Genomic DNA, 15,088 nt, shown 5'->3' with positions numbered 1-15,088 from the left:
GCTGGTGGGTTTGAACTACCCATGTTGCAGTTAGCAGTCCAGTGCTTACCCTACAGTGCCACTCCATGAATATTATGACAAAGTGGCAAAAATTACGATAAATTTTAAAATTAGTTATTTTAAAATTAGTTCTGGAAAAATTCTGTTCTTTGTTGCATATTTATAAACTTGGGAGTACAAAATCTTATTTGAAATTGAAAATTCATACTTCTAAAACATTCCCTTATTCATGTTATATACAGAGACCGACCTGCCTTGACCTCTTCACCCTGTTTTTCTCTCCCTTTCTCTTTCACATGCCCAGTTTCTTCATTAACTTCTGCATTCACAAGAGTAAAAATAAAGAAGAAGAAAAAAGGCTACATAGGTACATTTGTTATTGCTAACTGAAACAATGGAAACAAACAAAAAACTTCCAAATTATTTATAATCATGTAAAGGATATTATTACATTATTCAGAATAAAGTAAAAATATATAAAGAGACTAATAAATTATTTAGAATGATTTCTGACTTTTACAATGGAAAAGAAAGTAAGTATACTGTTAATAAATAACACACTATCAACTTTTATGTTGGTTTGATTGATAAACTGTGATCCTAAGACATTTGAGACATGTGGTAAATTATGTAAAGTAGGACAAATGCTTTATAACCTATAAACTTGGTTTCTTCTTAGAAAAATAGCGTCAATATTGTTTTTCTTCAAGGGAAGCAAAATATGATTTTACTAACTTTGTATCATTTCTACAAAAGCATGTCAAGTATTTAGAGGAAAATAAAATAATAATGCTGTGTTTGGTATACTGAACTTTACAGAATTAAATCATTTTATTTCTCTTATTTTACCTAGCTGCCTCTAAGACAAAGAGAAGATGACTAAATATATTCCACATTCAGGACCAACGTACATAAGGTCTTAATTAATTGTTGTTGTTGTTAGGTGCTGTCGAGTTGGTTCTGACCCATAGCGACCCTCTAGAGGGTTTCCAAGGAGCGACTGGTGAGCTTGAACCACCAACCTTGCAGTTCAAACCGACTGTGCAGTTTAGCGCATTAACCCACAGCGCCACACCAGGTACAAGCAAATATATAACATAAGCAACCCAAATCATAGAAAGTTAAATTAGGACTTATTCAGTTTTTGCTGTTGAAAATTAGAAAACAGGCATTTGAATACTTAGATTATAAAATAATACCATTAAATTAACTTGTGACAACCTAACTTTTTAAGAGATAAATTAAGCAAAATTGACTTTGTCAATTGAAAGTCTATTTAGAATTATTATAGTACCTTTAATCTCAGCTAGAAGTTAAAAGTTTTTTTTTTAAAAAAAATGAGCATATACAAATATATCGTCCTTTAAATCTAAAGATGATTACACAACTCTGTCCTGAAAAGTGTCCATATCAACATATATAAACACAATGGCTTAAAAAATTCTTACTTTTAAATAAAACAAAAATGGTTTTAATGCATACTGTAAAGGAAAAAGTAAGTTTATATTCCCCTTTCATTTTTTATGAAGGAAAAAAATGGCAAAACTACAGTTGGAGACCTAAAGAAATAGTGGTTTTAATGGATTCTATCAATAAACAGAAACAACAAAACTCAACAATTCATAGGCTGTTTCTTGCCAAGTCTGCTAGAATCCCTAGTACCCTAACGTTCAGTATCAGCTCTACGTTCAATTTCTGGTACCTTTATGATGATAAAGATGGAGCTATTCAAATCTGAACAGACTATAAAAGATACTAAAATGTTATGAAATTTAAATTGTGATATTAACCACGTTTCTGGTTTTATCTACAATTCCTACAAATGATACTGTAAAACTACCTTCAAAAAACTGGGAGGACAAAAAAGTTCTTATATACTACAGAACTTTTCTTATGAAAAGTCATTATAAAATTATATACCTCATCCTTATGGAAATAATTGAAAATCAAAAATGCTGCTGAAATCTTTATAAGGGACATAAGCAAAATCATGGTACATAGTAAGTACAAAAAGGCATACAACAGAAGTTATAATCACTCAGCTACAACTAAAGAGAACACAACTTATTACAGAAAATAATATAAAGCAATAAAAATATGTTGCTCAAATGCAAATAATATAAATGTAATAGGTTATCAAAATAAAACGTAGTAGGTTTTCAAAACACAAAATTTAGTATAAACATATATATAAGATGACATGATTTTTTTTTTGATGGCACTTTATAAAATGACTTGAGATACCTTTTTGATTTTTAAATCAATATTTCATGCATTCATTCAACAAATATTTATTGAGGGCCTACTATATGCTGGGCATTATTCTATGTGCTGGAGATTCATTAGTAACAAAACAGTTACAAAATATTTAAAGTAGTAAAATAAATTTCAGGACTGTATAAGTAGCTGAGACTTTTTTTTGTCCTAGCAAATGTATCACACTCCGTATCTCATAACTTAATATTTTCTTGAGTTATAATGTAGTGTTTGATAATGAAACAATATCACATTTAACTTTGATACACTATAGTCTTTCTACAACATAAAAAATGATGTAGAAATGCAAATCACAATCACTATCAAATTCAACAACTTTCTTTTCTAGAAAGTCAAATTTAATAATGAAAAGATCATCAAAATACAAAATGAAATATAGGATGATAAATATAACTAAACTATGTGTATGACCTCAATGACATAAACACAGACTGCAATTGATATCTTGGGTTAAAGTCTTAATCAAAACCTAGAGTATTGTCTGAAAGGCAAATTCAGTTCTTAAAAAGGAGAATATTTTACCTTTGTATTTAAAAGAAGTTAAACCCTTTGCATTCTTACTTGACTGAATCAAAGAAATTTAACTCCTTCGCTTAATTTCTAAGAAAAACAAAAACTTATTACTTCACCAAAATCATAAAAGAAAATAATTTTACTATATAAGTCTATACAATGAAGGGACATCAATTGCAGTTGGGTTTATTTTTGCTTACATAGCCCCCCAAAAAGGCTGTCAGCACAAAACAAACCCTCCTTTATGTACAGACCTTCATAAGATTCTATCTCCTTCACTCCATTGTCTAGAAAAAAATAAAATAAAAAAACAAAACAAAAAAGGGAACCAAAGCACAGGGGTTAAAAACAACAGAAATTTCCAAAGGCACAGACTGTATTGTCTATTTAAAAAAAAGTTAAATGGTAACCCAAATATATAATTTCTTTTCTTTCTTTTTTTTTTTTTTGTCTTGCAAAGCACATCCAGTTACTACTAAATAAAGGGATTATTTTTATAAAAGGAGGTTGAAAAATTATTATATTCAGTTATCCATGCTTTTAGAGGTCCTTTATCCAATAATTTACAAATTTGGGTAGGGGGGGAGTATGTCCATGTGTGTGTATGCAAATAATGCTTCTTATGCCAAAATTTGCAAGTATTAAAAATATCAGTACAACATGCATCTTTTTTGTTATATTCGTGATTACCTTTTTCTGGTACTCCAGCTTTGGGAAGGATCACCATTGTTGTGCATCAGCTAACCAGTCCTTTGCAGTGTGTGAAAATTGATTTGGCTAGTTACTAATAAACTTTATGTAGCTATCAACAATTACATAAACTTAGTTGTAGCATTGAAATATCATCCAACTGCTTATTTTACGAGCATTGTTTTAAGTTTATTTTTTTAAATGAATTTATTCATTCAAATTAGAAAAATGCTAAATAGCAACACTAATAAAAATAGCTTATTTTGCCTCCAGTTATAACACATTTTAAATACAAAATATATCATATTTATAAACACAAATACACTCAAATAGAGGTAAAGTATCTAATCAACAAAAGAAGTAAAGTAACACAGATGTAGTAGAAAAAAAGTCTTGATTCACCTTAGCCTCCATGTGCATTTCCTATACGACATAATTCGAAATGAAACTTACTTCTCTCCAACGTTCCCTTTGGTGGAAGCTGTGGAAGCTGTCGTCCCCTTCGTCCTGTCCCTGGAGTACTTGATGGGCTGGTCTGGACAGACCCAGTACGAGGATGAGACCTATAAGATACACCATTAATATTCATTTTCATTAGAATGAGTTAAACACTTTTACTACATTTGGGTCACATGATAGCTGTTTAAGTGCAATTTTATAAGTGGTTTAGCTGCTGATTAAAAGGTTAAGAAAGTAGGACAAGATAAGGATATCTGAATGGTTATCTAAATAGCAAAAGACATTTACATTTTTGTGTAATATGCACATAGTCACACATGCATGCACACAAAAGCCTATAGAAAAATCCAGGGAATTGCTAATGTAAACTAATGTTCAATCCATATGAAAGCAAGATGAGAATTCTGCAGCTCAAAGAATAAAGGGTAATACTTTACATTTTCTTTCGACTAGGTATCAAGCTCTCCAACTTTTCCTCCCCTGACCCTAAGAGATTTTTACTCGGGCTTATATTAAATAACCTTTTATTTGGAAATGGCTCATGTAACTAGACATAAAACCCTCCATATTTCAAAATTCAGCTAAAGATTACGTTAGTTAATAAATGATATTAGCATTGGTAGGAAGAAACTAAGAATCTAGTTTCATTTACTGTCATTATGATGAATATTCCAAAAGTGATGTCTAATGAACACAAACAATTTCTCACTCTGTAGGAGAAGAACATGACAGTTATGAGGTGCATTACATGGGGAAATACTCAGGACTCCTGATAAAAATGAGAAATCACAAAACAAATGCAGTCAGAACAATTAATAAACAAATTACAATGATAGCCACACACTATTATATCGATTGAATATAAATAGTGTGCTTACATTTAGAGGGTTAGTATTGATTGTTATTAGTGATCAGCCAAGGATGAAAGAAGGGACCATTAGCTGCTGGGGAAATAAGATGGTGTGCTGGTGGGGCAAAGGGGAAGTTAGTCTGATGGATTTATCTTTCACCTCGATAAGGCGGGTGAAGGAGGGGCAGATCTTCCAGTCATTAATGAAGGCATCGACCTCATGAGGTTTGTATCAGGACGTTCAGTGGATCTGGAGCGGGTGGTGGTCCGCTCTAGGAGAGGCCGTTGTTCTGTTGATCTGGATCTGTGATATGGCTGTCTATCTGCTGCTTCACAATCCCTGAAATGTTAGTCAAAAAGCAGCTCAGTTGACCTTCAGTGCCCTTCTGCTATTTGGTTATGATTCATCAAACGGATTTTGATTATGTAAATTATTTTGATTATGTAAATTACTGATTATGTATGTAAATTTTCTTTCTCCCAACATATTCTGAGCAAATTCTCACTAAACTTCTTAGTAATTTCTAAGGCACCAAAATCTGCCTTTAGCAACTGCCTAATAGCAATGCTCGGTGAAGGTAGGAGTTGCTCAGTATAATTGATGATAAAACAAAACGGTTTGTTTTCCAAAATGAATTCCCTGCTTGGAACAAGTGAAATATGTGAATGAAGCATTAGTTCAGAGAATTTAATTCAATTTCCTAGCACTTTCAAGAGTGAAGAAAATCAAATAAGCATTAATTGTTAAGGTCCTAAGGCTTAGTGTACCACCCATATACATATAAGAAGGCTTTTAGCACAATCATAGTAGATGACACCTGAAAATTCAAATTGAAGAATCAAACTGAGGTTATAAGAAAACAGTGCAACTTCGAAGTCTGTAGCCCACAATTACAATCATTGTGTAAAACATAACTACCTCAGTGCATTCTAGCTATGCCAAACAACACAATTCAGAAGGATCTTAATTGAAATAAAATAATAATGGTTCTGAAACAATGTGATCTTTATGCCCACAAATAAATCCAATACCAGAACTGAATCCTTATTGAAAGGAACATTCTTAATTTTAAGTAGCCTAGCATCATTGTTTTTCATATCCCTGGAGTTTAGCATGCTCTACTCATGATACGTGATCAGTAAATTCTAACAATAGCCCACTGTCTATCAGACAGCTCTTTAGACACTTCCTTTTATTCTAGAACTTAAAGTAATACATATTCCAAAGTATATTTCAAATCAAAGTATTATACCCCACCTAGTTCCTACAAAGATGACAGCCTAGTAAACCCTTAGAGGTAGCTGTACTCTGTCTTGTAGGTTCCCTTTGAGAAGGAATGGCACCCGATAACAATAGCAATAACCACAGAAATAGCAAAGCTTATTACATACTATGGACAGCAAAGCAAGCATTAGTCTCACCTACAAATTTTGTATCAGTTTTTTTGAAAATGACAAATATAGACAATTAAATATCTGAGAAGACAAAGAACATGATTTCGCAAATGTCATGAATTATGTGGTATACATTTTTGGGGCAGCAGAGATTAATGATATTAGGAAGTGAACAATGCATTCATTCCACGTTGTATCTTGTGTTGACCTTATATTTTACCTTCATAGGGTAATAACACAAATTGTATTTAAATATTTAAAGTCCATATATCATAATATGATTGATCTGTTAAGATAATTCAAGAATAGGTAAAAAATAAAATAAAATAAAAGCTTAAATGTAAATACATATACAATCTTTAATTATCAGTATAAGAGAAAAATGAAAAAGGTAACCATGTATTGTGAAAACTCATAATTCTACTCGTTCCTGAAAAATTGTTTTAGAGAAAACATTATTCCTTGAAATAAATATGCTCAATAATTCATTACATATTTATTGTACATATCTTGGCATATTTTCATCACAACAGATAGCTGGAATCAAAGGTATATATCAGGCGCTCTGGTAGCGTAGTAGTTATGAGTTGGGCTGCCAACCTCAAGGTCAGCAGTTCAAAACTACCAGTGGTTCTGTGGGAGAAAGATGAGGCGTTCTGCTCCGGTAAAGATTTACAGCCTCGGAAACCCTGTGTAAGGTCACTATGAGTCGGAACCGACTCCAACAACAACATATATATATATATATATGTTATTGTTAACTGCAGTTGAGTCGGTTCCGACTCATAGCAATCCTATATAGGGTTTCCAAGGAGCGCCTGGTGAGCTTGAACCGTCGATCTTAGAGTTCAAACTGATCTTGCAATCTGGTGCATCACCAGAACTATATATATATATATAAAGCTTAAACTCGCTAAAGCTTATTTTTTAAGACTACCAAACACTAAATTTATTTTAAGATTTATTATTTTAAATTATTAATAAACATATCTCATATAATATATAACAATCTGTAGAATATATCCAATTACCAAACATAAAGTTAGATTAATATTAAAATTATTTTACAAATTAGATTCATTCTGATTCCATCAATCAATTTATCTAAAGGGAACAAACGTGAAGTGTCAGTTTTATTTCTTTAGCATTATTTAGTAACTAACATATATGACTGTGAGTGAAATTGAGATCATTTTTTCTAATTTGTTGCTATGTCATATCCTTAAGAGGATGCTATTTATTATTTGTGAAACAACAAAAAAGTCATTCCTTAGGAAATATGACTTACAAAAAATATTTGTTTGAAGACTACAGTATATCTTTAAAATTTTATATTTATACTTTTATTTCCACAAGAATATGAAACATAATCACAGAAAGTCGTATTATATGAAAATTATTACAGTGTGAAATGAAAATAGATGAATAAATAAAACATGAACAAAATTACAACAAAAATTTGCAAAAAATGTCCTGGTGTGGCTCTGTAGGATCAGTACTGGACTGTGAACCACAAGGCTAGCAGTTCAAACCTACCAGCTGCTCCTTGGAAACCCTATACAGGGTCGCTATGAGTCAGAATTGACTCGACAGCACTTAACCACAACAAAAAACAGTTAAGGGGATTAAAAAAAAAACTACAATATCTAAAAATTGATAATACATTTTAAAAAGTATGACATGTTCCTCATCTACAACTGGGTAAGACCAGGTCTGACTAGGTAAGACCTAAGGTTATTGCTAAGAAATTGAACGTAGCAATGCCAACATTATTCAGTCTCTTGAAGGGTATCTTAAGAGATCAAGATATAAAACTTGAGAGCTTCAGTGAATTTTAATTTTAAGAATTTATAAATAATTAATTCTCTATATCAGCAACTGAGAGGTTGTTGCTGTTTAACTGCCATCAAGTTGCTTTTGACTCATAGGGACCCTGTCTAGCATTTCCAAGGAGTGGGTTTGCAGTTCAGTACTTATCCTACAGTGCCACACCAGGAGAAAATAACACAGCATTTTGCAATGCATAAAACTAGTTGGTGGCAACCCGGAGGTCTGCATTTTAATACACATTGTTCTCTTTGTTTGTAGTTGGCATATGCCATTGAATACGTTTGGGCTTATAATGACCTTATGCACAAAAGAACAAAACACTGACCAGTCCTGTACCATCCTCACATCATTGTGAAGTTTGAGCCACTGTGCCAATCCATCTCGTTGGGGGTCTTCCTCTAATTCCATGACAATCTACTTTACCAACCTTAATAGCCTTCTCCAGGGACAGGTCCCTCCTGATAATATGTCTGAAGTCTGAGAGATGAAATCTTGCCATCCCGGCTTCTAGGGAGTATTCTGGCTATAACATCTTTCAACACAGATTTGTTTGTTTTTCTAGTGGTCCATGGTACTTCTAAAATTCTTCTCCAACATCATAACTCAAATGCATCAGTTCTTCTAAAGTCTTCCTTATTCATAGTGAAACTTTCACATGCATATGAGGCTATTGAAAATATCATGGCTTGGGTCAGGCATACCTTATTTCTCAAACTGACATCTTCACTATTGAACAAATTAAAGAAGTCTTGTGCAACAGATGTGCCTAATGCAATACGTATTCTGATTTACTGACTGCTATTTCGAGTGTTAATAGTGGATCCAAACAAAATGAAGTCTTTGACAACTTCAATCTTTTCTCCATTTATCATGATGTTATTTATTGGTCCAGTTGTGAGGATTTTTGTTTTCTTTCCATAACTAAGGCGGTGGTCTTTAATCTTCATCAACAAGTTTTTAAGTCCTCTTCATTTTCACCAAGCAAGGTTATATTGTCTGCACATCACAGGTTCCTCATGAGCACAATTAAATATTCCAGAATGTTCATTCTCTGCAATGTTGTCCATAGCGTGGCATGAGCTGCACAGTTGGAAGACCTTTCATAGTTAAATATCATTCTGGTATATTCTGCTTTCAGCCAGGATCCAGCTGATGTCAGTAATGAGATCCTTCATTTCATGTCCTCATCTGAATTTGGCTAGAACCCCTGGCAGTTCCCTGTCAAGGTACTGTTGTGGTTTTTGAATTATCTTTAGCAAAAATTTACTTGTATGTGATATTAATGATATGGTCAGATGATTTTCGCATTCCATTTGCTTACCTCTCTTTGGAATGGGCACAAATATCTTCCAATCAGTTGGCCAGGTAGTTGTCTTTCAAATTCCTTGGCATAGATGAGTGAATTCCTCTAGTGTTGTATCAGTTTGTTGAAAGATTTCAATTTGTATTCCATCAATTACCATAGGCTTGTTCTCTGCCAATGCCTTCACTGTACCTTGGATTTTTCCTTTAGTATCATTGACTCTTGATTGTATTCAACCTCTTGAAATGGTTGAGCATCAATCGTTTCTTTTTGCTACAGTGACTCTGCACATTCTTTCCATCTTCTTTTGATTTTTTTATGTGTCATTCAATATTTTGTCCATAGAATCCTTCAATATTTCAAGTCAAGTCTTGAATTTTATTTTCAGTTCTTTCAGGTTGAGGAATGCTGAGATGGTGTACCCTACATATATACATTATTCTACCTTGTGCATTTAAAAACTCTATTTTGAAAACTATGGCCATAGTTTGTTTTGTTTAGTTTTAAGCAGACTATGAGAGAAGAAAGCACATAAAAGGTTAGAAGAGTCTCACTTGCAAATGTAATGTTTCTTAGGTAACTAGTTTGTCTTTTATGAAGTGATTTGTTATCTGTCATAGTTCTTTAATAAACGTTGTAATATGGTTTTGGGGGGGGGGAGTAGGTGTCTCTCATCTGGAAAGATTTTGACTTCTGCTTGGTATATCTAGAGAAGTTCTGTTGGTGTGGTGGTTAAAGCACTTGGATACTAACTACTAGTTGAAAGATGTAGCAGTCTTTTTCCATAAATAGCCTTGTAAATCCTGTGGGGTAGTTTAATCTATAGGGTTATGAGGAGTCAGAATTAACTCAATGGAAGCGAGTTTTGTTTTGTTTTGTCATTATCAAGTGGCGGCTATTCCAAACTGTAAGCATTTGCAGAGGACACTGTTTAATAGTCCCTCCAAAAACAGAGCTAATTACTATCAACTGACAGTATTTTAACAATTTTTGTTATTAAATGTTGTTGAGTAGTTCCAGCTCATACCCTGTACAGGGTTCCCGAGGAGTGGCTAGTGGGTTCAAACTACTAACCTTGAGGCTAAGAGTCCAGTGCTTACCCTGCAATGCCACACCAGGGCTCCATTTTAACAATCTTGTTATTAAGTGCCATGGACTTGGTTCTGATTTATAGGGCTTCTGAGGAGCAGCTGGTGGGTTTGAACCAGGGCCTGACTGTTAGCAGTCCAGTGCTTATCCTACAGCATCACAACAATAGACAGGGTAGTAATACCAATTTAAATTCAATAGCATATGTAGATTTTCAGAGGAAAATAGGTTGACACCAGACCATAATAATAAAGAAAACCATTTTAATGGCTTTGGAATTTAACATCAGTGTTTAGTCATAATAAAAATCAAAACTGAAAGAATATTATGTTTTAGTACGGCTTTTTAGTCATTTCTAAGGAGAAAAATTATCTCACAATCATTTAGTGTCATTGGCATCTTGACTCATATTCCTTTTCATCACTAGCTGCTCTTAATAAGTTTTAGAAATTCTAAGTATCTGACATAGCTTCCACTTATTCATCACCTTTGCTACTGATTTTATAGAGTCCCTACTCTCGATCAAAGGAAGCCCAAGTGGTATAATGGTTAAATACTTGGCAGCTAACCCAAAGGTTAGCATTTCAAACCTACCAATCCAGTGGGCATAAAGGAAAAAGATGTGAGAATCTGCTCCTAGAAAGATTTAAAATTATTCTATCATGTATTCATAACATTGTGTATATTAAATCAGACAGACTTATTTCTTGTTTGTGTGGTAAAGGTTTCATGACTAAATTTTTAAGTTTTCTTGAAAAAAATAAACATTTATAAAGCAAAGCTAGTAGACATTATGGTGTTTCTCTATGGAACATTTTTGTTAAGTTAAACGTAAAGCCTTTATGTTGGTTAATCATAAATGAGGGGCTGTTAAAAAAATAACAATATTTAGAATCAGTCAAGTTAATAACAATCTGTATATATGGTAATAAGACACCATTAATGTTGAAAGTCATTTCTGCTGCCCATAAGCCTATTATCAAAAAGAGAAGAAAAGTATTCTCTTATATCGGGAAGTATTTTTTAAATGGTAACCATTGGAAACAGAAAGGAGAAAAGATTAAATAACCAATTTTTCTTAAGAAAATTAGGAGCAAATAAAACACTGAACAACTAAGATGTGTTATACTGTTGAATGGATTCCTGGTGTGGTGCTACAGGATAAGCACTAGTCTTAAAGGGCGATCTGAACCACAAAGTCGGTGGTTCAAACTCACCAGTGGTTCCTCAAAAACTCTATACAAGGTTACTATGAGTTGAAACTGACTCAACAGCACTTAAGAACAACAACAACATATTATAAAATATATATACATACAAGCATATAAAAGGTGAATGTCATGAAGATACTTTGACTTTTTATTGACTATAACATTCATTATTATTTAATTCTAACTTCTTCAGTAATAGAAACAAAACCACAAATTGGCAGGATTATTTCTCGGGAAATAATTAGCAGTAAATTAATATATCTTGAAATGATAAATTTTAAAAATCATGAGAGATGATTTAACTATGACCTTCTATTTATAAAATTCCTATTCTCATTTCCTGTGGTTGTTAAAGCTTAATAACATTTTGTCAGTTTATTTAAGTTATTCCACTTTGATATTGTTCCTACCTTATTCCCCTGCTTGGACCCTCAAAAATTCTATCAAATAATATATATTTTAAAGATATGTCTCTATTTTCAGCTAAGCAGGAGATAGGCAACAATAGTAGTGTGGTATGTACACCATAGAATGGTAATGATTCAAGATCACAAGGGCGGGATTTCCTTACGGACAAAATTCAGTGAGATTGGGAAAGAAGGAGGAATGAAACAAGAATCACAGGGAGGAAGTGGGATAAGTGATGTTATACTGAGGGGACTGTAAGCATTGAAATGAAATGATTTGTTCAATATAAAACTGATGATCTGCTCTGTGAACTCTGTAAACCGTGATTCAATTCACACTTTGAAAAAAAAAAGACCATGCCTCATCATCATCTGTATACTAGCATGTGTGAGCTCTGTGTCCAACAGTCCCACTGACCCATTTTACTTTCTGTTATTTGGCTAGGTGTAGTACATGGTGAAGGAGCTCTGGTAGCGTAGTGGTTACTAATCGGGTTGCTAACCTCAAGGTTGGCAGTTCGAAACTACCAGCTGTTCTGCAGGAGAAAGATGAGGCTTTCTGCTCCCATAAAGATTTGCAGCCTCGGTAACCCTGTGCAGGGTCGTTGAGTCAGAACCGACTCCATGGTACTTGACAACAACAAGTACATGGTGGGTGCCAGAGGATAAGCACTCGACCTCAAGGTTGGTATGAACTGCAAAGTCAGCAGTTCAAACTCATCAGCTACTCTTTGGAAATCCTATACAGGGTGGCTATGAGCCAGAACCAACTCCATGTCGCTTAACAACAACAACAGTACACAGATAGTTGAATAGATATATAGTGCAAATTCCTCATATGCACTGCTGCAATTACCTGCCCCTTTATAATGTTAGTCCAAATTATATACTCAGAGTAGTGTGAGAGAGTACCAAAGAAAATTATATGAAGACAATTTGGAGTCAGTGGTACACTGATGGTACTCACAGCAACAATAAATCCTAAATGCAAGTCCATCCTTTATGGGTTGATTAATCCTCACCTCGCGCGCAAGCGTGCACGCACATACACAAAGTCTAACAAAACAATAGGTGTGATCATTTTAATGCATCAGTAACATTTGCCTCAGTTTCTAGGGTCCTATTCAATCAAAAATCAGTAAAAAAAAAAAAAAAAGAAAGAAAGAAAGAAAGAAAGAAAAGAAAAAGGGAATGGGGGAGGAAGAGAGAAGAGGGTGATTTTCAAGAAACAAAGCAATCAATAAAACCATACTCAGATGACGCAGATGTTGTTACAACAAAGGTAGATTTCAAATAAGTATGACTGACATATTAAAGATTACTGAAAAAGGAAGTATCCATGAACAGATTAAGAATCAAAAGGAAATGCTAAAAATAACAGAAAGTAAAATATGACAAAATGTTAGTTGGAAAGGTAGCTTAGAATTAGTTTGTGGAGATCTTAAAGGTCAAATTAAGGGCTTTAAAGGAGGATTCATTGTAAATGAGAATAATAAAAAGTTTCTGAAAAACAAGTAATTTTCAAGTAATGTATTAAGAAGGTTAATTAACAGTAATGTGTAGGATTTGAGTGGGAAAAGGCTCTGCCTTCTTGTAGCAGTAGTAGAAATAGAGGAAAAGGTATGAATGGCAAACACAGAACACAAAGAGAAATATACAAACAGAATGCTAGGGTTAGAAAAGAATTTCAGAAGTCATGTAATCTATTCTCTTTCATTTTAGAAAGGCATAAACTAATGCTCACAAAAATGTGGGCAAAATCACACAATTTGCTATTTTCTGTGAAGGAACTGGAACTGAACATTCTTGTTTATAAAGTCTATTAACTTCATGAACTTCAAATACTTTTATTTCAGTAACAGTTGTTGGTTTTCTAGTTTTTTTTTATAAAGTGTGACAAACCATTTTATGAGATAAATGTAGAAATGTGAACCAAAGAAAAAATTCTAAACCTTCAGCAGAAACAAAAGTATAATCTATAAATAGAAATAAAATAATTATTTGGAGAAAAGACAGAGAATCCAGGTCTGGACTTAAATTTGGGAGGTGTTGGAAGAAGCTTCTTGTACAGATGCCAATCAGAGAGTTAGAAATCTGGCCTTTAAAGGAGGGACACAATTTAATAATTCATTGTACTGTGTAAATATTTCATGCATTCATTTAACTCATGAGTTCATAGTACATGCAGCCACCATACTAGGTATTAGAAACTTTAGTTGAAGCTCTAAGACTTTATAAGACTCAGGACAATGTACAGTAAAAAATTGGGAAACTGAGAAATATAAAAGAAGTGAAAGAAACAGAATAGGAATCAAGAGGTAGAATGAGAACCAGGATAATATTGCATTGAAGAAGTTAAGAAGGAGGTGGTCAATAAGGGCAGAAGCAAAGATACAACAAGGATAAATATAAATGCAGGTGCATGGGAATGATAAATCTTTATGTCCTGGTGTGTTGCGTAAGATAAGCACTTAACTGTGAACTGAAAGGTAGACAGTTCAAATCCACCAGTTGCTCTTAAAAAACCCTACACAGGGTCATTATGAGTTGGAACCAAATCAGTGACACTTAACAACAACAATAAATCATGGAGAAAACCACTTAAATAGAAGCTAATCTAAACTGTAGAGGATTCTGGTCGAGAGTGGTGATGGCATGTGCAAAAATACATACTCAGGTATTTTTTAAAAAGAGAGAGAGAGAGAAAGAGACCATCTTCAAGACAGCTTGAAGGGATGGCCAAGTATAAAAAAAAGCTATTATTTAGAAAAACTTGAAAACTAATTTGTAGACAAAATATTTAAATAAAAAAGGGAATTTTAATTACAAGATAATTAAATAATTAATGGGGGAAATTAAGAATAATTTTGTCAGAGAAAAAACATTTATAAGAGGGAAGGCGAAACTTGGTAACAACACAGAGAATTTGAAGTAAAAAGGCTGACAGTTCAGGAAACGTGGGTTTGATTATATTTATTAATTAAGGACTCAGTATTACTCCCCAGAAAAGCTATCTATAAGAGAACAGTCTACACAGAAATTGCATCCTTTACTACTACTCCAC

The 15,088-nt window shown here is 33.3% G+C and overlaps 1 protein-coding gene across 3 annotated transcripts in view; it reads right to left on the bottom strand.

The window, feature by feature from the left end:
- Window positions 1-15,088, bottom strand: part of RIMS2 (regulating synaptic membrane exocytosis 2) — a 738,459-nt gene that overhangs the window by 238,738 nt on the left and 484,633 nt on the right. For all 3 annotated transcript variants that reach the window (XM_006830627.1, XM_006830628.1, XM_006830629.1), the window contains 2 exons: window positions 4,950-5,129; window positions 3,934-4,043 (listed from right to left, as the gene is read on the bottom strand). In XM_006830627.1, coding sequence (XP_006830690.1) covers window positions 3,934-4,043; window positions 4,950-5,129 — 290 coding nt within the window. The remainder of the gene's footprint in view (window positions 1-3,933; window positions 4,044-4,949; window positions 5,130-15,088) is intronic.

This window comes from Chrysochloris asiatica, unplaced genomic scaffold, assembly GCF_000296735.1.
Source record: "Chrysochloris asiatica unplaced genomic scaffold, ChrAsi1.0 scaffold00001, whole genome shotgun sequence".
Lineage (NCBI taxonomy): Eukaryota > Metazoa > Chordata > Mammalia > Afrosoricida > Chrysochloridae > Chrysochloris > Chrysochloris asiatica.
Note: the sequence above shows the minus strand (reverse complement) of the source record. Positions and strands in the feature narration are given on the sequence as shown.